Here is a 24,786-nt window from a genome sequence, read left to right as displayed (position 1 = left end):
CCCCCAGCCCCATCACTGCTGGGGTGAGGTGACACAGAAAAGGCCTTGGCTATGTGTAGGTGCTGCTCAGCAACAGGGTTCTAAAACATCCTTGGAATTCTCAGAACTTCCCAGCACAGATCCAAAACACAGCCCCACTCCAGCTACTGTGAAGAAAAGTGAAGAAAATGAAGAATACTTTAGCCAAAATCAGCTCAACTACACCAGCTGAAGCAATGGAGTTACAGTGATGCACAAAATCCCCACCACTGGATCTGGGTAAGGGTTTGATCTCAGTTCAACTGCAGCATGCTGGAGCCATCCACACATTCATCTTGTAAGAACACTTTCAGGCTACAGCACACATCCTAACCCTAAAGAAGACAGGAAGAAGAATGATCCCTGCAGCTGAGACTGTCTTGGGTAGAGCAGAGCAATGATCCTGTTGAACGTGCTGTCTCCTGCTTCCATGGGTGAGGCTCTAGGTCAGCACATTGCATGGGTCTGCTCCACAAGTTATGCACAAACAGAGCTCTCCCCATCACCTTTCTGCTCCTGAACACCTTTGGGGGAACCACAAGCAACTCCACCTGGACCAAGCTGATTGTGTCACCATGCCATGAGTGTAGTACACATTTTATTCACCCCTGCAAAGGAACCAGGGCACTGGAGGTCAGCAGGGTGGGGTTGGCACAAAGCAAAGAGGGGGACTTGTCACCTTAAAAGTTCTTCCACAAAAAGTGCCTTATCATCCCCCAGTTCCTGGATTCTCAGAGTGAGAACAGGTGGGCACACCCTTCCTCTCCCCCAGGGCAGAAGGTTTCAGTCCTTGCATAGCTCAGGCTTCAGCAAAGCAGGGTGTACATGAGCAAACATGCTCACACAACACTAATGTCCAAATACTCCCAAACCCAAATGACATCAAGATTTTCTTTAATTATTGTATTTTTAAACCATTGATTTTCTCGTGGTGGAAGCCCAAGAACCATTGGAGACCTTGGGGGGTGGAGAGGTGCCAAAGACAATTGTGGCCTGGGAACATTTGGCAGTTGGACTGTGTGATTTATTTTTTTGTTCTCAATTTTCGTTTCTCCTGTTCTCTTTTCAGATCCTCCATTCTGGCTTGCTGGGGTGTGCAACTGCCCTGATCTAGAAACTGCAAAGCCAGACTGCATTGCTGCATCAGTCCCTGCAACTGAGAGCCAATGCAACAGTGAGCAGCAATCTGAGATACCAGGAATGCTGCCTTTAACAGCCTGCACTCACTAGCCCCAATTCCCATTGACCTTTGAAGGCCCAGGTTTGGTCCTTTTTGCCCCCTTCCAGCTTTACTGCTACTCCTGGTTCATATGAGGAATACAGTTTGGAATATGGGATTCATTTCCTATTCTAAAGAAAGAAAAAGGAAAGAAAAACCACAGTTTGGATCCAGCTATCTTTCAGGCTGAAATTCTGTTCTGCATTTTTTCCTTCCCTTGCTGCAGCCTCCTCTGCTCCTTCTGTCTATTTTCACATGAAATGCTGAGATGCTGAAATTCAAACTACACAAATGTGCATCATATCTATCACTCACAAAGACTGTGTTATCTTCCTACATCAGAGTAAAATCCTCTGGGTGCCTGACACAGAGAAGACTATCATGCAAGTGTGTTTGGAGTTCTGCACAGAAGAGGGTAAGTGCTGCAGCAGCTGGTTCTTGAGGCTGCTGCCCACCATGGAGATGTGCAATGCTGCTTGAACTCAGCCCCCAGCTGATGTGCCAGCATAAAGCACGAAGACCCCTCCTTTGGAAAAGATACAAGGTGTGAGGCAAAAGGTGTTGATCTGCTCCAGCTGGTAGAGAGGCAGCACTCCCTCCAGCTGCACACAGAGAGGAGAGCGGGAAGAGAATTTTGGATCTCACAGGCCCCCACCATGGAGAAGAGCTGAGAACACAGCTCTTTTATGTAATAATCTTGAGGCATTGTCAGCAGCAGAGGTCTGAGAGGAATGGCTGAAGCAGGAGAAGGACATTACAGGTCCTAATAAGGAGCAATCACATAATTGTTTGGGACAAACTGGGGCTGAAGCTCCTCCATAGAATCTCACCAACATGAGCTGCCTTGCCAGGGATTGAAGGGACACATACAGCCTTCATGCTCTCAGAACAAGAGAAGAAATACCATAGGTGGAGGGCCTGAAGATTCCCATTTCCTGCAATTCTTGCAAAAGACTCTCTGTGGCCAGTCTGCAATCAGTTTGGTGCCATCTCCTTTCTGAACTGTTTCATCTTTTCCTCATGAGTCAGCTCCTGCAGTACCTGAAGCAAAATAGATCCACCTTTTGGATAAGAGAAACCTTGTCCTACACACTGGTTTTATCTTTAGCAACCTGAGCCAGCAAGATACCTAAACACCAGGAGGGTTTTCACAATCTTGTTAAGAGAGCAGGAAGGAGAAGCCCTGCTGGAAGGGCTATACACTGCATGGCACAGCATTAGCATCCTTCCTCCTCCTCTGCTGTCCCCAGCAACTTTCCAAGACTTGATCCTCTAACAGCACACAGCATGCAACACACTTGGAACCCATGGTCTTATTTGGAGACTTTGTCTTATTTCTCACCCAAGTTAAACTTTTCTTTTGTGACCCTTACCAGCAGTTTCACAGCACTTCAGTCACTCCTTTCAGAAAGGAGGAAAATACTCCATCATCTGGATATGCCACAAACATGAAAGGAGGATCAGCTTACATGAGCAAAGTAGAAGCACGCTACATCTGTGCCTGTCCAAATTATCTGGCAAAAACCAAGTATACTGGGAAAGAACAGATAGACCAGGACAAAACAGAGGAGTTATTTCCTCACAAAACGCATTCTTAATAAATAACTTGAATCACTTTGCTAAGAATAATTTGACTGGAATATTGGACTTAAACTATTTAAAACTTTTATTTTCCACTTGCTCTTCATGCACAGATTCTGTGACAATTTAACTTTTTTTTTGCTGGATTGGGAGACCAGAATTACACCCCAGCATTGCATTATTAAGCAACACAATTACCACTGTTCCTCTTTGTGTGTCTCCTCTCTGTTTTAGCTTTCTTCACTGGTATGCAACACATTTCTATCCAAACAGAAATCCTAAAATGCAACAGCGGGGTAAGATGTAAAGTGCCCTGCATGGCTGATCAGGACATAAACAACCACAGCAAAAGTTGCTTGCTAACCTCCTACCACTTGGCAGAAGAACTAAAGTCAAGAAGGCACTTCCTCCCCCTCACCCCATCCCCTCATTTTTCCTTTTCCTACAACCTATACAGCTTCCACAAACACAGTTTCATTTGCAGAAGTTTCCAGCTCTTCCATCTGGGTCACACATCTTTGGGTGATACCAGTACAAGTTAAATACTTAAACAATTTGTGTGTGTTTGCACTGCATTCCTGTCCAGAGCAAAGCTCCTGATGGCATGCAGGCTCCATCAGCAGCCACACACCCTACAAACTGCCCAGGCATAGAAAGCAGATTTCTTTGCCATCTTATGGGGCTTTTTTCACCAGATCCATTGTCAGAGGAAGGGAGTTCAGAGCTTATTTCCTTCCACCAGTGGACTGGTTTCACTTTGCTACATTAATGGGAATTGCAGGTGCACTTCAACCCAAATGTTCATTTCTTCAAACAGCAGAAAAGGCTACATACACCTGGGGAGAAAAAATATCCATCCGTTTGTGCAATCTTAGCTTTCAAGGGGAAACGTGCAGTGGAAAAAGAAGGAATGATACGGGAAATTAAATTAAAATGCAGGAACAAGAATATTAGTAACAGGAGGGAACTTTTACCTGTGGTGCTTGCCAAAATGCTTTCATGCTGCTCAGTGAGAATACACAGGTGTACAGGAAGCCCAGCAGACTATCCAAATAGGATGCCAAGTTGCCAGGTTCCAGGGAAGTTGTCCTGCAGCTGTCGCCTCAGAGAACTTAGCAGCTCAGTCAGCTCTGATCTGGGTGGCTCCCTTGTCCCTTCTTTCCCTAGGCTGGCAGGACAGCCCCTGGGGCATTCCTGCAGTATCTCCTGGCTCTCCTGCCAAAGCTCTGTGGCACCTTCAAAGGCAGCGCAGGGCAGCGCTCCCTGGCACGCACAGGGTGTTCTGGTCACCCCTCCACAGGCACTTTGTGACAAACAACACGGGAGGCTGTTTGCTTTGACAGTCCAAGTTGCTTGCTCAGACCTACAAAACTGCCCAAGCACTGCCAGCCTGCACTCAAATAATTTGCAGAGCCTTACTACCATGCACTGCAGTTCCATTTCCAGATATTTTACCAGTTCCTTGTGCAGCAGCATGAAAACATCCTTATCTCCACAGGTCACCTGCCTAATATACCTGGATTGTACTTGCAGTGGCAGAGAACAGCCAATGTTTGAACACCCACAGCTGCACTGCTGGTGTTTCAGTTCATATAAAAAACCAGAGAATTTGCTAAAACACCAATCACGTGAATATTGTATAAAAATTATTTTCTCTCCTTTTCCACCTCTCCCATAAGTTCACTGGCATGGCAAGGTTTCTGATACAGACACCAGCCCTTAGATTAAAACTTGGCAAGTTCCACATCACTCATTTCATGCAGCACAGTGTTGCATGACATTAACAGCTTCCAGCCAGACCATTGACAAGAGGAAAATAATTCCTTATGTTACCAGTGACCTTCCAAGGTAGTGTGCTAACAGTCTTTCTTTATTTAATTGATTTTCCCAAATCATCATCAGAATTTCTGGTAATAGGTTCATTAGTCTCACAACAAAGAGATGATTAATACATCCACCAAGACAAGAGCAGGAGGAGCTACAAAGCACACGAGCACACAAAGATGTGAACGACAGATCAGCCTGAGTCACAAGTGCTGCTACCCAGTGTTGTTCCCCTTCTGTGCTGTTATGAATTGGGGTGTAATCAGGCACAGAATTTATTCTTCAAGACCTCACAGTTTTACCACTTAGCTCACCACGTGCTGATGACTTGCACCCAAACAAGCCCAGCTACTGTCACTGCCCTCACTCATCTCTGCTGGCCAAACTCTCCCTGCCACGTTCACATCACAGAGAGCAGTGCTCATGTTGAGGGAGCTTCCACGTGGGGCTGGCACAGTCCCACAGCAGATGAATGTGGAATAACCCATCAGGGAATCAGTACTGATGAAAGACACAGAGAAGCCATTTGCTGCCAGGCCAGGCTGACGTGGCAGACCCCATGCTCTGTGTGACACAGCTGCAACAGTTTGTTCAGAGCTAGCTCAGGTCTCTGACTTGGTACTCAGCATGGTTCACACTAGCCCATCCAACTCCTTGGCAGCATCCTCCAACACTGGGGGTGTTTTAATAAGGATTTTTTATGGGAGTGATCTGTTTTTTTCCCCAAATTCTCTACGATCTCTCTTGTTCTCTAATCACCTCGAAATGGAAAGAAATGCAACTGAAAACTTACCAGCCTTGGCATTACTTGAAATCACTAGTTTCTCATTTTTGTCAACTCCACATCATTCCCCCTATCTGTAAGTGGCTATACTGGAGATAATGTCTCTTCATAAAGTCTCCTGATTGGTTTGCTTAAAATGCAAACCATCAAAGCAGATGTTCATGAAAATTGTCTTACTTTCTCCAGTAGAGTGGCAACTTTGAGCAGAGTTTGCAACAACAAATATTTAAAAATCAATAAAAATTGTACTGAAATAACAATTGCTGATATGATGTTATTGTAACCTCTTGAAGACATAGACCAAGGCCATCTATCCATGCTTTCATTCCTCCATATTTCTAATTTCACTCTACTTTATCTACACCCTACCAGACTGTGGACTCTCAGAGTGTTATTTTTCAATTTCTCTTACAGGGTGGGATGGTAGAGAACAAGTATCACAACAAACTCCTCTGTGCATCTCTGAATCTCGAGGAGACGGGAGAACACGCAGAGCAAGAGGCCCCAGGCTCAGGGGGCTCAGCACCATCTGTGCTGCTCTCCTGCCATGGTCACGTTTAATGCTTTCCTGAAGCTACACCTGCATGCCAAAGTGGACAGAGTCACATCCTCAGGACTGGAGAGAAGCAGTTTCAATGCTCATGCAATCCTCTTTGGCTTGCTTTTGCTATTTGTAGTATCACTACGGAAACCAAACGTGACTCTGGTGATCTTTATTTAACATTTGTCTTCCCCAGACATGATCTCAGCTAACTTGTGTATCACTTAAGCCCAGCCCATTCGTTCCCATACAAATACCCAGGAAATCAGGTTGAACTGGAAGGCAAGGGATGATGGCTTGAGGATAATTTTTGTGTCCTGTCCATGATAGGCTCCAGGCCTTTGGAGCTGCAGCACCTGTGGTGCTAACACAGTGCATGGTATGTTTATTATAGAAATAATAACAACACCACTTGCTGGAAGGTCTCTCTGCATTTTACAGCAATGAACTGGAAGGCAAGGGATGATGGCTTGAGGATAATTTTTGTGTCCTGTCCATGATAGGCTCCAGGCCTTTGGAGCTGCAGCACCTGTGGTGCTAACACAGCATGTGATATGTTTGTTATAAAGATGATAATAATAATACCTCTTGCTGGAAGGTCTCACTGCTCTTTACAGCAGTGGGATGTAATTACCTACCAGAAATGGAGACAAAGGGATGGGATGTGCCTTCTCTAAGGTCATCTACCTAATCTGGAGCAGCCACCAATCTTACAGTTCAGGACTCCCATGTCCCTACCCAATGCTTCCTCCAAGTGAGCCTGACAATAAAACACACCGACCTAGAAGAACATACAGCAAATTCTTTCTTAAATCCAGGCTCAGCTCTACCCTTCCATAGCAGCTGACACTTTCTTTGCAAAGCACTTACCTTAATTTCTGAATAAGATGATCACTGTGTGCCAGTGCTTGGTGTTGGTTACAGGATTTTAGTTTTGTAAAATCTGAGCGGGGGTGTAAGGGAACCCAACAAACCAACCAAATCAGAACTCTACTTTCGATTCAAATTCCTCCAGAAATTATTCTGGCCTGCTTCTTATCCTGTGAGCCAACAGTGGGTAAGGGATGAATTTTTCATGGCAAGATTAAAGTACAATTTGCATTTTCTGAGCTTGATATTTTCTGCACTTTTCCTCACAATTAACCTGGGGATATGTGACCTTTCCTAATGCAGAGGTGGAGTCACACCAAGGCCAAGCTCTGTGATCACCCACACAGCTACAACTCACAAAGTTCAGCTGATTGACACAGAGAAACACCAGCCATGCAGGGCTTGTTGTTGGCTTATGTTCAGGCTGGCCCTCCTGCATCTGGATGCAGCCACAGGGTCAGGCAAATGTGAATTTATGTCACTTTTTACAGAGTGGCCAATGGCACCAGTAAGCCACCATGCAGCACCCAGCCTGGAGGAGCCACCCCTGGGAGGGCTCTCACCTCTCTGCAAGGGCAGAGCTGTCAGACCCAGCTTAGTGAAGTTTCCCTTATTGCATGCTAAGGCAACAAGACCTTACATGAAGGGAGAGCTGAGCACCTGCATCAAGACAGGGATCATGACTCAGTGGTCTGCAATAATTTGTCAAGTCACAGCAATGTGAGAATCTATCCAAATTCAAGTGATTTCACAATAGTTACAAAAGAAGTCCAAAGCACAACAGAGTGAAAAGCTTCCCTGTTTCCCAGAATCTCAAATACCAAGCCCAGGTTCCTCTCCCTCCCCTGATAATAAAAAAATAGCATTCAGGTGTATCCTTTTATCAGAAAACCAGTACTTCTCTAATTGCTCCACCATAAGAGTTTTAAAAGTATCATTCATTTAAACAGCTCCCAAAAGCACTGAATCTGTACTAATGAAGATTAATAGCAGATTTGCAATAACAAAGCTTGGAAAGGGTACTTTTAGAAATTAACATCTCGCCAAAAATACATTCAGCTGTACATTGCTAATTCCATGGCTGTCCACTGCAGGGTTTCCTGGATTTCAGAAATAAAGGTATTGCAGGCTGTGGTGTATAGGACTAGATGGGACCTCAGTGTGGCAATTCCTGTACAAGACAAGACTTCCCTGTTATAGGATTTCCCACGTTATCAAAGCACTTATGCAATCTCTTGAAAGGGAAATATAGTGGAGTTTTACACAGCTGAGAATCATTATTCCACCTTGCAGCATGAAGCTGTTCTGCACAGGTAAGTGATCAGTGGGAAGAAAACAATTCTGCCATTTCTGGTGCCATTTGGGTTTGCAGTGCTCATTTCCTATACACATATCTAAGGGTGAGACCCTGAGATTGGGCTCTGTCAGGCACTAAGAGAACTGTGAATTAAATTAGTCAGAAGTCAGATGCTTTCATCACACCCCGAAGTTATGCGAGGCCATTAAGTGTCTGGTGCCACTCTAAATGGCTTGCTACACCTCATTATTCATGCATATTCCTTAGGGGTTACAAGAATTTAGTGTGTAAGAGCTCACAGTGAAATCCAGCCCCACTGCACAGAGAAAAAGGATAGGCATCAATATTGAATTTTCCAGAAATCTGAACCTAAAAGTTTCCACAGGCTTTGCAGAAAGTAAAAAGAGTGGGGGCAGGATGCCCAGCAGCTGCCAGCCCCAGCACACAGTTTTGCTCTCCAGTCTCCTCTGGCCCAGCCCAGCAAATGCACGTAGGGTGCAGAGTGGTTTGAGACTCAGCCATTGCTGGGAAGGAGCAGCACTACTGACAGAATAACACCCTGCAGGCAGCAGCAGAACTGGCTTTGGTTAAAGGCTTGGTCTCACTTGGAGCACAGGCAAAGCTGGGGGTCTTGCAGCCAGCTGTTACCCTGAGCAGGGGGCAGTGAGGGCCTGGCAGGATGAAGTGGAATTGGAGGAGTTTCTATGGAAAATATCTCTGTTGATACAGTTCTCTGTGGGCCTGGGTATGGCAGAATTTAACCCCCAAGAAGCTCTGCCAGCCACGGCTGCCGTCAGTAAACCCTACACTGCTGAGAAAGGACCCATGAGAAGGGTAGCATGTGAAAGGCAGCTTTGCAGAAAGAGGATAAACAACTTCAGCTGAACTGCAGCAAAAGGAGATGGCCAAGCACCCTGTCCAATTTACACTGAGTGCCCAGGGCACTTACTGCAGAGGATATTAGGTCCAAAGGACAAAAGACCATACCCAGAGAAGCTTACCTCTGGATTTCAAGTGTGCTCTAACTGCAGAGCTCCTACACAATTCACCTTTCCAGGTATTCTGCCAAAGAAATCCAGACATGGATTATGGGACAAAGCCCAGAGAAACAAAGAACTGCTAGATATTAAAGGTGGAAGCTGATTTCCCTCTGTTTCTCTTGTTAGAGAGGTCAATCCACCTGATTTCTCCCACATGTTGTTCCTGCTCAGGCTGACACTTGCATCACTTGCAGCCAAAGAGGAGCATCACACTGGTAATCTTCCATGTTTGGCAGCAGACACACAAACAGCAAGGCTGACTAAATGCCCTCAGTAACTTTTGGTTTATGTATGAGTTGACAGCACTCTGACACTTTCAGGAGGTATTAAATACCTCATAGAATTGGGCCAATAGCCAGGGCACAGATCTGGCACACGGAAAATAATAAGTGGAGTATCTCCTTGTAACCACAGCAACTTGAAAAACACAATGAAAACAGTGCATATCCCTGCAGAATTACTGAAAATGAACAGACATATATTTGTGAAATAGTGAAATAAATATTATAATGATGCTCCTGAATTGCAGAACAGATCCTACTTCATGCAGATGTGAATGTCAGAAAGCCAGATGCTGTCTGTTGATACTGAAACCTCCTATAATCCCCTAAAATTTGTTGGATAACATACAGGAACTGATTGTACCAAAGCTGAAAAGAACAAGAACAGCCCTGACACACAACTAAACATAGGGCAATACTGATAGTATTTCAGAACTTGCTGAAGTTTAAAAAAACTTCAATTTTTTTTTTTTTAAAGGCATATTTATTTACTTCCATGGATTGTGTGGTAGGGACCTCATCCACATTACCAGAGTTTGTATCAAGACAGACTTTCCTTCAGAATGTAATGCTAAGACAGAAGGGTAATTGAATGTCTTGAGATAGGGACTCTGATGCAGAAAGTATGGAATTATTACACACTCCAAGCTCCTCACAACAGCTGCAGAGCAGAAACTATAAACCAATTATTTGAGATATAATATGTGATCATAATAAAAAAAATACAGTAAGAACAAGAATGTCCATGGCCAGAACCAAAGTGACAATAATTAGTGTAAGGCCCTCTTGGGTCTTGCTGAGTTACAGCCTTCTCATATTGTGTCCATCTAGTGATGAGGCCTAAGGAATTATTTTCTGGATCAATCAGAAATACTACAGCAATACTAAATTTAGTCTACCTGAAGTTCTGCACTGAGCCTGTCTGATTTTCTTATCACAATCAGGGTGAGGACACATTCAACTAAAAAGAGGATGAAGATCAATCTTTATCCAAAACTTCAATGAAAGCCATGAACTCTTCATGAACATTTTCTTCCCTAATGGCTAAACTTTCTGTTTGCATTTCCTTGATTTCAGACATTACTGTTATTAAAGGTAGGCATTACCTTGAAGATATGAATAGTATCAGGTTATGAAGAAGTTTGCAATAGTTTGCAGCAGTACAGAGCTCTTTAATCTGTGGGTTTCCCTAGAGACTAAAAGAAGCCTCAAATACACATAAAAAAATGATGATGATAAATAACCTGTGCTGGGTTCAGTTTACAAGAAAAAAGCCCAGTATTTCAAGACAATCCATTTGTGAATTTTTCCATGGTAACAGTAGGAAAACCCAAGGGCATGGCATCATTGTGCTTATCACTATTTGTCTCAGTTCCACAGCATCCAAGATTAAACAAGGGCCAGGAGGAACCCTAGGAGATCAGTCTGATCCAGACACTTTCAGTGCTGCAGATCCCAGACCCCTCTTGGCCAATTCATACTTAAGCTTTGTTGCCTTTCCATAAGGAACCTTTGCTGGAAATTGCAGCTCACACAAGACAGATTTGCACATGTGTTGTGTTTCACTGGTGAATCCACTCCAACCTCACCAGATCCTTCCAGAGGCTCATAAAAGAGGACAGAGATCCCTGCTTTATGGGAAATGGACCACTGAGAGACCAAGTGAGATTCCCAAAAGAAAACACACAGCATGCAGTAGAGCCAGAAAAAGAGTCATTGAAAGTAAGTCTTGTCAGGTGTTAATTGAAAAACTGCAGTTGTTGTTTCCCACTGGAAGGCTTCTGATCCTAAACCAGTGATCCAAGGGGAACACAAATGCCACAAACTGTTAACAAGGTCTGTTTCCATCATAAGCATACATTTATCTCATCACCCTCTCTCTCAGACCTGGATACTTTCACTGTAAGTCACTAACATGTCACAACAATTTCCTGAATTGATGCCAAAGAAACTGTTGCTTGTGATTGCTTTAAATATGTCAGAGCTCTGCCTTAATTTTTTGTTTGTTTGGTTTTTTTTTTTAAAAATGTCTTTTACCTGATAGCTTTTGCCTTAGACATGGCAGTTCAGTAAGAAAACAGAATAAAGCAATTTGTCCAACATACGAAAGTCCTTCTTAATTTAAATGTAGCGATTCTTTAAGCAAAGTAGCTGAGAAAAAAAAAGATTGATAGATGAAAACTGTGGTGACAATCACACATCAGGGGAATAACTCTGAGGCAGGTCCTGTTTTCTGCAGAAATGCCTGTGCTGGGAATGGGGAGTGCCTGGTGCACAATGTCCTTTAATCACTTCCACAGGGAGAAAGCCAGGACAGGCTTTCATTCTGGACTTCCAGGAAGACTCCCTCCATGCTGCTGGGCTGCTCTCTTCCAGGTATTCATCCCCTGTGAAATCCAGGGGTGAGGACCCTGCTGCAGGTGCTGCAGAGCCCAGGAGACAATTCTGTGCTGACCAGACTAAGAACTGCCTTCAAGCATCTCAGGAACAATTCACAGAGTTTCTGTTTCCACGCATTTTTAATTCCTTTCTAGCTTGTCTTCTTTTAAAATGTAAACTTGTGAGGCAAGAACCAAATTAAGTCCAATTGAGTAATTCAATTTATCAAGGGGCAAAAAAGCCCCAATGAATAAGATAGTCCCACACAACAGCTCATTTATATTCAAGACAAAATGATGCTGCAAACTCATCAATGACTATCCAGTAATTTAGAATAAAACATACCAGAGAGTCAATCATGTGGAAAGCTGAAAATGTACAGGTTGGGAGAAAATGTCCCCAAACATACTTCTGGTCTAACATTAATTTAAATGGCAACAGAATTGTCATTTTTCCTTTCAATGCTGCTGTCATTAAAAAGCTGTGTGGACTGAAGGGAGCCTGACCAGTCAAATCTGGGAATGAAATTGGGTCAAAGCAAATAAACCATAGAGATGGCAAAGACGCAGTGAGACTTACATTAAAAAAGAGATAAAAGGGTTTGTTTTAGTAATACAGATTAGGAACATTAATATAGACATATCTCTCCAAACTAATATATACATAATCATTTTTCATGTTGACAGCATCAGTTTAGAGATGACTTCATGGCTGTTACCCAAAAGTTTGGAGAAGTGCTGGCCCAAAGTCACTATTAGGGAGACAAAACCACTCGTTCAGGTTATTTGGTGTACATGGCAGCACAGATGTGAGTTTTGCAAGGCTGGCTCTGTCTCTGTAGTTAACTCTGCCCTCTCCAATGCAAAACTGGTGTCTGCCAGTGCCAATCCTCCTTCACTTTGGTAAAATGCCTCTCAGAGCTGATGCTGGCAAGCAGCAAATTCTCAGCTTGCTGCTCTCCCCTGAAAGAGTTTCTTTCCTCTGCCTTTCACCAGTGGGCAAAGGGAGAAATCTAAATTCAGTACCTTAATCTTGCTACTCTGGTGAAGTGCTCTATCACTCTCAAGTGCCACCAGATCTAAGCAAAGCCACACCAGCCCTCTGGAGTGACAGTAACCCTTTCCACATAAACAGCGTTCCAGGACTGATTTTTCCATTAGGTTCTTGATCCTTTTGGCATGCATTGTTCTGACTTTATAAAATGAAATCTGAAACTTCCTGCTCTTGAGGAAGAAAAGGCTTTTGCATGCAACACAAAGCACCACAGCTCCAAAGAGGCAGGGTCTGTGTATCCTGTCTGCACGTGCAGCACGTCCCTCTGCCAGAGGGCAGCAGGAAACTGCACAGCAGAGGTCCCAAAGCAGCAAAGAGAAACATGCAAGCTACCCAGACTTTCTGCAGCTGAAGAACCTGCAGTTGACTCTCACTAGCCCTCTGAAGGTTTCGGTGTTGCAGCTTTGCAGAAGCAGAGGTGCCTTCAGCAGCCTGAGGAGCAGCATCGGGAGGAAGCTCAGGCAGGACAGTCCCAGCTCCCTGCGGGGTGGGACAGGGGGGTGATCTGGGGGCCCTCAAGTACGTTCCTGCTAGCTCCATGTGGTGGGGAAGGAGCTGCAACCAGAGCTCAGAGCACAAACAATGCCTCTGTGTTGGCACCCTGCGGTAAGGAGGGCAGGAAGTGCCAGATCTGATCAGTCCAACAGATAATTCCAACCACAGCTCACAGGCTGGGGCAGTGAATCACCAACCAGCCCAGAAACATTTCCTTCCATTAGTCAGGGGAAAGCCTCAAGAACGAGAGCTTGTTCCACTTCTGGTTTTAATTTCCACTTTGTGGTTAGCCCTGAAAAACTAATAAACATTTAGTGTATCCACCACATAATTCTATGTTTGCCTGCCTGTAAAGGAGCTGTAGGGAGCAAACACAGCACACATTAAATCAAACTGACTGTCATTTGTCTGCACCAAAGAAATTTTTTTTTTTGTTCAGTGACAGCTTTTTATTAAATCAAACTGACTGTCATTTGTCTGCACCAAAGAAATTTTTTTTGTTCAGTGACAGCTTTTCAACCCCTAATAAATTTGAAATCAACTACATAAATGTGAAAACAGAACAGAAAAATTAATTTGCTAAATATATGTGTATGCTTATGTGTGCAGATTCAACACAGGCTAGATGTCTTCCCACAATTAATTAATTCTAGGTGTTTTCCAGTTTTTAAGAATGCTGCTCTCCTGAAGGCAGTCCAGCCACACAGTGGAAGGCTCCTGGAATTACATCAGCCTATTTCTGATGACTTCCCATGTATTGATACTGAAACTCTCTTAAATTACCAAGATGCTGCTATTCTTCAGTAAATGCTGAAGAATACAGGTTCACCCCAGGTTAACAGCCTCCTTCAAATGACCTATACTTAATAACCTTAACAGCCAGCTGTAAGAGAAATCACACCACAAGCAGCTTGCTAAATAGGCACTGAACAAGCATCAGAATTTTGCTAAGCACATAGGAAAGGCTCTGTTCCAAAAAACCCAACTGACAAAAAACAACCATCAAACACCAACTAAAATAATACCAAAACCCTAAATCCAGGATTCTCTGTGTTTTATACACTCAAAAGAACTTCAAAGAACTTCCTCAATAAATGAGCTGCACCTTCATTTACAATACTCAATCAGGTTTACAGCGAGTCACTGCAATGATCTGACTATAATTACAGCAATAGAAGACACCGATTGCAACACTATAGTGTTACACACTCATCACTAAACATGCAACAAAGCATCTCCAGCCAGTCCCAGCACTCACACCCCATCATTCACTGGAGCTGGATGCAGGCAAAGCCTTTATTACCATGACAGATTACGAGGTCTGTAGGTGCATTATGCTTTGTGCCACTGAATCTGAGAGGGGTGGCACACATTACAGCAGACTACTGCCATGCAGAGAAAAGGCCAAGTTACTCACAGCTGTAGCTCCCATCTCACTCTGGAGCAGACTGTCTAACAAGGCAGCAGGAAAACAGGGGTGGATATTTAGCCAGTCCCCAATTCGATTTAGAAGTTAAATAATGCAAAATGTTGCTTGCAGTATTAAAGCCACAGTGTCTTTCCCACAGGTCTGTTGCTCAGCCTTAACACACAATGGATCCATGCTCCTGCCTCAGCTTCCCTTGGGTGAGCTGGCTAATTATAATTCATTGTACATCTTCTTATAGATAAAATAACAGGGTTTGAACTAAATCACAGTTTGGTTTTTGTGTAGAATTTTACACTGACTATAAATGCTGCTTCTGCAAATGGTTCCCAAAACAAACCTGCAGCTTTACACTTCCTGCAATTCCTCACTGACTGGAATATTGCTTTAGCAATTATAGGGATGCTAAATGAGGACAAGCCAAGCACATAGTTTGGGAAGGGTTTTAAAACTCTGATAAAATCTGATTCATATTTTAACATTAGTCAATCTTGCAGTTATGTAAATGTAAAGCAAAAGGATCCCTGAATATGTGTTTCCTACACAAGAAAGTTACAAGAACAGTGATTCAGGTTTGAGTACCAATGAGGTGTTGCACAATTCAAACCTATGTTTACCTCAGGCAGTTCTCAGCACGCAGCAGAGCAGTGTAAGGCAAAAGGAAGGAATTCTCTCTTCACCCCCTTCACATATTCTATACTGCACCGCAAATTTCACCCCTGGATTTCCACTTTTCAGAGTTATACTCTGAGATCACTTTAGAAAAATATACAGAGGAATTAAACTCTAGACTTGATGGGCTGCTCCAGGAATATTTCTTTGGCAATTGCTTCCTGTGAAGTAATTGAAAACCCAGGATAACTGAGCCCTGTGTTGTCACACTCGGATTTGCTGCAGTTAAGTGTTACTGCAAATGGTCCCGTCACCTGGGGGTGGTGATCCAGGGACTTCTGATGGGCAAGTGCACCTGAACTGGTTTGCTGGCAGCAAAGCCTCTACAACCTCTTTGGGATTACATGGCTCCTGCAGGCCTCATTCCCCTTAGCTGGAAATACATGGGACCCTGCTGCCAGTGAAGAGTGGGCACCAGAAGGAACACAGCAAGGGCAAGTGGCAGGGGCTGGGAAAAACAGGGGAGTCTTCTCTCTTCCATCAGACAGCTCTCCCACTAGACCTTATCCCACAGCTCTGACACCCTCAGAGAGCCCAGGTGATGAGTTAGAAAGTAGTCAAAAGTAATTCAAAAGAACAGGCAAAAATTAATGCTTGCAGTATGCTTGGCTGATGGCACACTGAGGTGAGAACTGCAGGAAGAGGGACCACATCATTACACTTCCCGTTTTCAAATACACTTATTCTGCCCTACTAGATTAAACAATCTTTGTAGCACTCATAAAAAGGTACAGGTTTTCCACAACTGTTCCTGTACCTGCTCAGCACTCACATGTGGCATTTCAGTCATTTCTGTTGATACCTAATGATCCAGCATCACACAGGCTGCTTCCAGGAAACCTGCGTTTCTGCCTCTCTAGCTGTCCACAAATTAAAATGCGGTCCCAGAACAAAAGAAACCTGATCTGTGAGGAGATTCAGATCCAGATTTGAACTCCAGTCCAAACGTCACATCTGGTTTAAAGAAAATAAAATAATCACACACACAAAACAAATACAGAGATCTGGGCTCCCCTGGGGTTCCAAACTGGGAATTTCTGGAATTAAAGGGCTCTCCTCCTGTCTCCCATATATTCAGACCAGGACTAGGATGTATTTTACCTTTATCCAGTAGTCTTCCTAGATAATATATTCTATTAATATATATTCTATTAATTTCTATTTTTACTCACAACATGTTTTCAAAGAAAATGGTGTGTGTCTTACTCGGGCAAACAGGATAAAGCCAGGGGAAGGTTCAGACACTGTGGAAAAGACTCCCTCCTCCCGGAGCTGCTCGCTGGAGGAGGGAGCTCTTTTCCCAGGACTGCCAGGCTGGATCATTCCCTCCTGAGGCCACGTAAGACAAAACGCTGTCCCCCGAAAATCCCTGGCTCCCGGGAATGCCCGGCCGCGCTCCGCTCCGCGTGTGCCGCGCACGCCGGGCCGCGAGATGGGGCTGTGTGCGCACGGACAGACGGACACGGGACAGACGGACACGGGACAGACGGACACGGGACAGACGGACACGGGACAGACGGACACGGGACAGACGGACACGGGACAGACGGACACGGGACAGACGGCCCGTGCGGATGGGGCCGTGTGCGCAGGGCAGAGGTGTTCCTGGGGTGTGTGAGTCACTGCACAAAGGGATGGACGGAGCTTGCCTGGGAGTGTCTCGAAACAGAAGCCAGCGCCTGACTCTAGAGACAGGAAAGCGCTGGAGACTGAGCCCCTGGCTGGGCCGGCCACAGCGGGGACAGACGGGACTCAAGATGTGCTCAGCAAAGGGGAACTGCCAGCCTTGCCCAGCTGGAACTCTGCAACGAGGCCTGCCAGGGAAAGCAGTTCCATCTAAAAGCTGCTTTTTGCATAAAGGAGGGAGCAGGATATACATAATGCTCTTTTCTTTTAAAAGGACTAGTAATGGCTGGAAGGATTTGGAAAAGAGGAAAAATAAAATGCAGTCAAGTCCAGAAGACTACACATGGTGTACATGGGGGCTTCTGTACAGAACATTGCTTAGCTGTCCTGCAAAACAGAAATAGGAGTAAAATGCATATCACATAACTCCATAAAAAGTCAAGACTGGAGCGGAGTCTCCTGGCCCTTAAACAGGCTCCTGTGGCAGAGGCAGAGCCACAAACTTGTAAAGCAGCCACTTAAACTGCCTCCAAAATCTGCTGCAGACACCTCCCACACCCTACTGCTTCCTCCCAGGGGCACCTCTGCCTCTTTCCTTGATGCTTGCTCAGGGTTTTCTGCAGTTTTCATCAGGGTTTCTGCAGAAGGAAGAGCAGATGATCTGCTATGAGGCAGAGCCATGGGGCACCCAGCCCAGCCTGTCCCTGGTCCCCTGGGCAAGCCAGCTGAGTGTGTCCAGGTGCACACCAGAGGCTGGTGGGTTATTCAAATGACCCAGACATCCAGGATGTGAAGTCCCACCTACATTTGGATGGTACATTTTGGTGATTTCACATAAGGGGTCTGGTCTGTGTGGAATAGCTCTGCACTGGCAGCAATACACAGAGCTGAGGCAGTAGAGAGAGTCCCCTGTGATTCCACACTGCAAAGCAGATTGCAGGGGCTGTCCTTAGTGCTCTCTGGGGTGCCTAGAGATGTATGCATGGTAAGGTTGGAGTAGGAGCTAAGAGACCAAAGAGCCCTGTAAGAAACATGAACACAAGAGAAACTTCAGCAGACACAGTATTTTTCTCTCACCAAGGCTGAGCCAGTAGGTGCCTCCCAAGGAGGTTGTTCAGAGTGCTCCTCTTCCCTTGGCAGCAGGGCAAGTGCATTTACTAATGAATAGGACTCAGAAAAGGCAAGGAATTTTTCTTCCTCCCTACACATATTCAGAGAAGCAGAGAAGTTTTTTTTGTGTTTTTTTTTCTTCACCCCCCTCTTCAAGATTCTTTCATTTGTGATTTCTAATCATCATTCCACTCTTCTTTCCCTCCTTTTCTTTACTCCCCATTCGTGGGTCACCCCCCCAGGCTTGGCACCTCTCCAGACCAAATGAACTCCAGGAAGGTTTTTTTCCTCTCCTTTCCTCACCACCACCACCTTCTCCTCCCTATTCAAGCTGAACCTGTGGACAAAATAAATGCTGGCACTGGGTCATTGTCCTTCCCCTCCCCATCACAGGATTCTGAGAGAGGATTAAACTAATCTCATGCATTGCCTCGCTCCTGGGTGCTGGCCTGGGCTCCTGCCATGCAATGAGATGGCATCGAGTGCAGTGTCCCAGCAAAGTGTTTCTGCAGTGACCTCCTATGCAAGGGCAGCAAAAGGCTCCAACTCAGGAGCTGGAGGTTCTATATTGTGCAATGTCAACACAGTCACCACATTTAACACATTGCCTTGATTTAAAAGGTAAAAAAAACAAAAACAAACAAACAAACAAAAAAAAGAAAGAAAAAAAATAAGAAAGCCTAGGAGGTCCAAGGGATTCAACAATCCAACCAAACCAATCATTTAAGTGCTTCTGCACTGGCTCATTTGTTAATTAATACTTAAGCAAACCAAATGCAGAGTTGTACTGTGATGAGAGGGAGGCTACTGGGAGTGGGAATTTCTGGAATTAAAGGGCTCTCCTCCTGTCTCCCATATATTCAGATGATCAGTACCTGCAGCCATCTCCTGGGAGCTGGCAGTGCCTGCCTGCAGGGAGCCCAGGATCAGCAGCCTTTGAGTGCTTCACAAAGGAGGACAACCATCACTGCTGCCTCTCAGCAAGAGGGGAAACCGAGACCTCAGAAAACACAGTGATTCCCACAGCCCACATGGGTAAACAAAAGGGTTACTCTGGAGTTTTCATTTCAGAAAATACCAGCTCGCTGCTGACATCTCTGAAAAGATACTGCTAGGGTTCAACTGCCTGGACAGCTCTAATGAAATAAAGCTGCTGGGCTGTGTGTGCAGCTCCAGCACCTTCACTGACTTACACAAAGCTACTTCTGTGCAAAGATATCAAAGCATTCAGCAGACAAGGCCACAACTCAGAGTTTGTGAGTCCCATGTGACAAAGAGTTGACTTTGATGCAACACATTTTTGAGGCACTAGTGGGTTTTAATTGGTACGGTTAAATTAACCTCAAGAACTAGGTGGGCATTAAAGACAGAAATGTACAAATGATTGAGGGTCACAGTTTGCCATTGGTGGGGACTGTATGTAACACATTTCTGGTATAAAGGACACTGTTTCAAGGCTTGGAATACCAAGGTGTATGCATATAGAGGAGCTGTGGTCAAGTGCCTACAGTGGCTGTGTTAGCAGCATAACCCATAGGGGCACAGCCTGAGGAGAGCTGTAGATCTCTGCCAGGCCAGCTGAGCCCCTGCTGCAAAGCTCATCTGCACAGCCAAGGCATCCTGGTGGCTCTGAGTCAGGAGCTGTGGCTATTCCTCATTCCACACCACAGATACCTCCACATCCTTCAGCAGCACACGTAACCTCTCCATGCTACAGGTTCTCATTTCTAGGTGCAGCTAATACAGCCAAGGACACCTTCCTATGCCATCCACCCCCACCCTTGGTGTGCAAGCTGGCAGAAGGGTAAAGGTTGCTGGGAAGAAATAACTGCAGAAAAATTGAAGAGGCCAGAGCATGACCAGAGCATAAAATCCTCCCTGATCCATTTCAGACAGCAAGTGCTAAGGGAACAAATTCTCATTCCTGCATCAGTCTTGCAACTGATGCCTGAACAGCTCTGAAACAATCCACAGACAGCAAACAATTCCAGTCACAAACACCCAGGCACAAATGTCTAGGTGGTTTGTCAGTGAGCAATTAAATCCTGTGCTGGATAAAAATGTTAAAAATGCATCACATTGTGGCTTTAAATAGTCTCTTGTTGGAGAACTTGGTCTCACTGCCAACTTGCACTTGGGTAAACTGTTTTTGCTACTGCTGGGATTTGCTGAATGTCCATCAGGCAGTTGCATCACACACTGAATAGTTTGGCATTACCTCATGCCTTAAGGGAAAAGCAGAAGAAAATGAACTAGCAGCCTGTTTTCTGTCTACTTATTTATTTACTTTGGTGAGGGGCTTTTTTATTTGCTTTTGTTTTGGGAGTATTTTTCTGTCCCTTTTCCTCCTGAGCTATGGGTAACTTGAGTGCACAGCAATCAAAAATGTGGTGAGGAAAGTACTTTGGAAAGTAGTGGGAATGTGGAAGGCAAAGGAGAGAAGGAAAAATGTGAGTCAAAGGATTAAATCCAAATTCCAGTCTGGGACTTTTTAACGAAGATGGAATACTGACTAGTTGAGCAAATTAAGGTTTTTCAAGGGGGTCTGGGGAAATGATTGGTTTCTATCCAAGTAGAAAATGTCATTCTTCTCCATCGGTACCAGAGAAAATAAGAGAGACAAAACACTCCCAACCCCGCTCCGAGAAATCTGAAAAGATGGGAGAACAGACAAGGACAAACAAGCAATTAAAAGGAAATTGCTTCTCTCTCCCCACCAAACCTTTTGTTTCTTCCCAAATGAAAGTGGAAAAAATTGATTAGGGGGTCAAAAGGAGGAAGAACCAAAGAACTGCATCATGTGCAGTGCCACGTGAAAACAGACACTGCTCTACCAGGGTGTGGGCAAAAACATGCTGCAGCAATGGGGCTAAAGACTGCAGGAAGGGACAAAAACTCACTTCTCAACCTGTTTGGGTTGAGCCTTCTTCCTGTCTCTGAAGCTTACTTTGACAGTTACAGTTTCTCTGCCTAAGTCAACCATGACATGACTGAAAACTTAGGATATTCTAACCTGTGTTGTTCTTGTCTCATCAAGCCCCTCCACCATCTCTCAGTGTGCTTTCCCAGGGGACAGCAGGCACACACAGACCAGCAGCTGCTCAGATCTTCAGCTGGAGTCCCTGCCTGCACAGCAGGTCAGCAAAGGGGAATTTCTCATCTCTGCCACTGCAACAGCTACACATCCTAGTCACATCTGGTTTAACTGGAATAACTAATATTAGGCTGGCAAAGTGAATAAAAGGGATGCTCAGCACTTGCTACCTGCTGCCCTTCTACCACACAGAGCTGCAGGTCAGCAACTACTACAGCAACTTTGTCAACTTCTTCTGTAAGATTCATACAGGGACTTCCCCTGGAGCCCAGAGCATAGCAGCTACACAGGAAAGGGGGCAAAATTCATGGGACACTAAGTATAAACTTTGTTTTCTGCAGCAGTACAGTACTTCTTAAGGAAGTAAAATCTCTGCAAGAAATCTAAATTCTCTTCTATGCCCAGTGGTCTGCAGCTTCAAAGGGTTCCATCTATCAGCTCTGGATGGAAATAATTCATACCCAAATTATCTGAGAACTCAGTACTCACTAAGACTGGAATATAAGGCTAGGAGAAAATTATGTTAATAGAAAGAATTTTTATACAGAAACAGTGTGTGCTGCATTGGATCAGAGTGAACACCTCCCTAAGTAAGCAGCCTCAACACTGGTCTCAGTACCTAGACAGAGCTCACAGATGTGTGATATTTCTCCCTTAAATTCCTCCACTCTCCAACTGTTTTCAGCCCAGGAACTTCTCAAGTCAGAAGGGCATTTTCAGTGGTTGGTAACCCTGGCTGGATCTCTCCTTTCTGAACTTTCCCAGCCTTCCCTTGAACACAAGTCCAACTTTAGCCCCAACAACATTTTTCAGCAAGGAGACTCCAGCCTCTAACATGGAATGTCTTTCAGGAGTTATCTGAAAAATCGGGCAGTGATGTACATGATCACTTGGTGGTTTGCAGGGCCCGCAAAATTCTCAGCTCTTCTCTGTAAAACAGTGTTTAGCACTCCACAGGTGGGAAAATCAGAACCATCTCTCCTGCATATCCAAGCTGTCTCATAGGATGAGCTGTGGTAACATGTACTGGGCAGCTCAGCTGAGCAAAACCCAACATCAGAGATCCTAAAGCATATACCACCAGAGCAGCTGGAAACTCTCCAGACACCCCCTAATTCCACCTTACACTACAAAATCCACCTGTGCAGAGCTTGGACAGTGATATCCACACAACCATGATAACTGTGACTCTGTCAGCAAAACAGTGTGAGAAATCATATCAAACCCACCAGATTTCTTGAGAAGCTTGAAGTTGACACATTTGTCAGTGTTTCCTAGAGGTCTGAATATTTCCAAGGAAACCTGAGAGGAAGTATCACTGATTTGAAATACAGCCACTCAGAATTTTGATGAAGGTGAGAAATCTAAGACATTTTGTTAAGCTCCACTTCAATATTTCAAACTCATGTGTGACTGCAAAAATGAAGTGACAAATTCATTGTGAGAAACACATTGGTAAAGCAAAGGGGAAAGCCAGATGAATTTCTGCAAAGTGTGAAGGCTGTTTCCAGCATGTCTCCTGTTGGACACACATAACCAAGAAAGCTTTCTATAGTAATTTAAACTGAGCCAGGAGACCTATGGCCAGCAGCAGAGCCTCATCCTTCTGAACCTTGTTTCACCACATTCTCTCTACACACTCTGGTGCTGGAGAGGTTTATCTTGGGAAACTCCTCAAGCATAAGGCATTAGTGACAACAAAGGTTTAGAGTTTTTGCACATGTAAAATGAGAATTCATTTTTATGTTAGACAAAATAAATACTTAAATAGTCCTAACCTCCCGCACATCAGAGAACAGGCTGAGCACTCATTACCTCCAACTCAAACTTCCCTTGAGAATGTTAGAGACTGTATTTTTTTTCCTGTTTTCTGTTTTTTCTTAACTAAAGCATTTTTACTGATATTTTCTGGACATAACACATTTATCTACTTGTGATATTTACCCTTTACAGTACAGATTTATATAATTGAGTGATGTCATTATATACAAGTGGCACCATAATCCACTTGCAAGTGCCATGTGGACAGACATTCTCCAGCAAGCTGAGGAGGAGCAGGGCAGTCAGTCTGCACTAGGATTTCATTTTGCTCTGCAAGCCTTCTGCTCAGAAGGGCCGGGTTCAGTAACCCAGAGGTCCTGGGTAACCCAGAACAACGATGCCTCACTCTTATGCTCCAGGCTTTGACTGGTGCTAGGGCAACAGCTATGTCTGGCTGGGACATTTTCATTATACTCTCAGTGCTAGAAAACAAACAAATTTGTACAACGCACACAAACAGTCTTTTCTAATCTCTTTTAATGGCACTCTGAAGACCAGACTGTCAATTGTCTGCTGTGTTCTCAACAATTTGCTAATGATAATTAAAGATGCTCAAAGTCTGCCAACTATTTCTGCACTCTATTTAACCAAGAAGATAAGGGTTCAGGAGGAAAGCAAATGAAATGAACTTGATCCAAGGAGGAGGTGTTACCTACAAAGGAACCCATAAGGGCATAAAGATAGCAAAGGCAGGGTAAAATGTTCTCTAATCTGCACAACAGATACACAGGAGATGATGCCAAAACCCTGGAATGAGATTACAAAAGCAGGAGAGTAAGTGGATTCTTTTCCTTTCTTTCTAAAGGATTCCATCCCAAGGGAGTTGCTTAGACAACAGCAACCCCCTGCCATGCGATCTGTGTATGAAGAAAAACAAACCCATGCTGTAGTAACAGGAAGATCAAAACCTGGGTTGTGGTTGCTTTTTTGGGGTTTTTCCTTCAGCTGAGAGAAATTAAATACTCATTGTGTGCCCATTTCTGCAGAAAAGGACCCTCTGGGCTGTGGAATATTGGGCACGCAGGCCCCAGAAAATGGGAAGAGAGAAAGAAGAGCAGGTGCCTGTAACTGGAAGTACAACTTTGGTTGCTCTGAAGTTCTGCTGAATTAAGGGTCCTGTATAAATTCTCGATTCCAGAGAATCATTTAAGGCATTCAGCTGACCCATGCAACAACAATCACTTACCACTAAAGCTGTGAGTTCACCAACTGATTTTTAAGTAGATCTACTGTGGCAAATTCCTAAATGTGTGTCAACACATGCTGCAAGTACACACCTGTCCCCTTGTGAGACTGAGCTTGTTGCCTTACAGGAAACATCTTTCCTTTCTGAATATCACCAACCCTTGCAGAAGTTCCTCTGCCATGATCCAGTGTGATCACATGCCTGCTCTCAGCATTTTTACGGAATTTTATCAAATTCATACTTTCTGCAAGCCCCATACATGCAAAACTGTAGCTATGGCCTTCTGGCACCCTTAGGTATTAGGCTCTTTGTACTTCTACTGGCTTATTGCATTGTGTTCTAAACCTGTTTACTCCCTGAGTGGGCCTGTGTTTGGAGCAGCATAACTTCCCAACAGAAATTAATAACATGGAGAAAACATTTGTAAAGGACAGAAAGTCTTTAGTGGGAAGAATAGTCTTGCCTTATA

The 24,786-nt window shown here is 44.4% G+C and overlaps 1 protein-coding gene across 4 annotated transcripts in view; it reads right to left on the bottom strand.

The window, feature by feature from the left end:
- OSTN (osteocrin) overlaps positions 1 to 24,786 on the bottom strand; it is an 80,510-nt gene that overhangs the window by 34,960 nt on the left and 20,764 nt on the right. Inside the window, exon 1 of one of the 4 annotated variants that reach the window (XM_039713956.1) lies at positions 3,793 to 3,916. The exons of 2 other annotated variants lie outside the window; for them this stretch is intronic. Coding sequence is in view for 1 of the 2 variants with exons in the window: in XM_039713958.1 (XP_039569892.1) it covers positions 3,793 to 3,819 (27 nt within the window). In the remaining variant the exon portion in view is untranslated. Of the gene's footprint in view, positions 1 to 3,792; positions 3,917 to 24,786 lie in introns of those variants that run through there. One more of the 4 variants, XM_039713958.1, reaches the window with a different exon arrangement.

The sequence above is a fragment of the Passer montanus genome, unplaced genomic scaffold, assembly GCF_014805655.1.
Source record: "Passer montanus isolate IOZ18808 unplaced genomic scaffold, ASM1480565v1 scaffold29, whole genome shotgun sequence".
NCBI classification, from domain to species: domain Eukaryota; kingdom Metazoa; phylum Chordata; class Aves; order Passeriformes; family Passeridae; genus Passer; species Passer montanus.
This window is presented reverse-complemented; position numbering and strand designations above follow the sequence as displayed.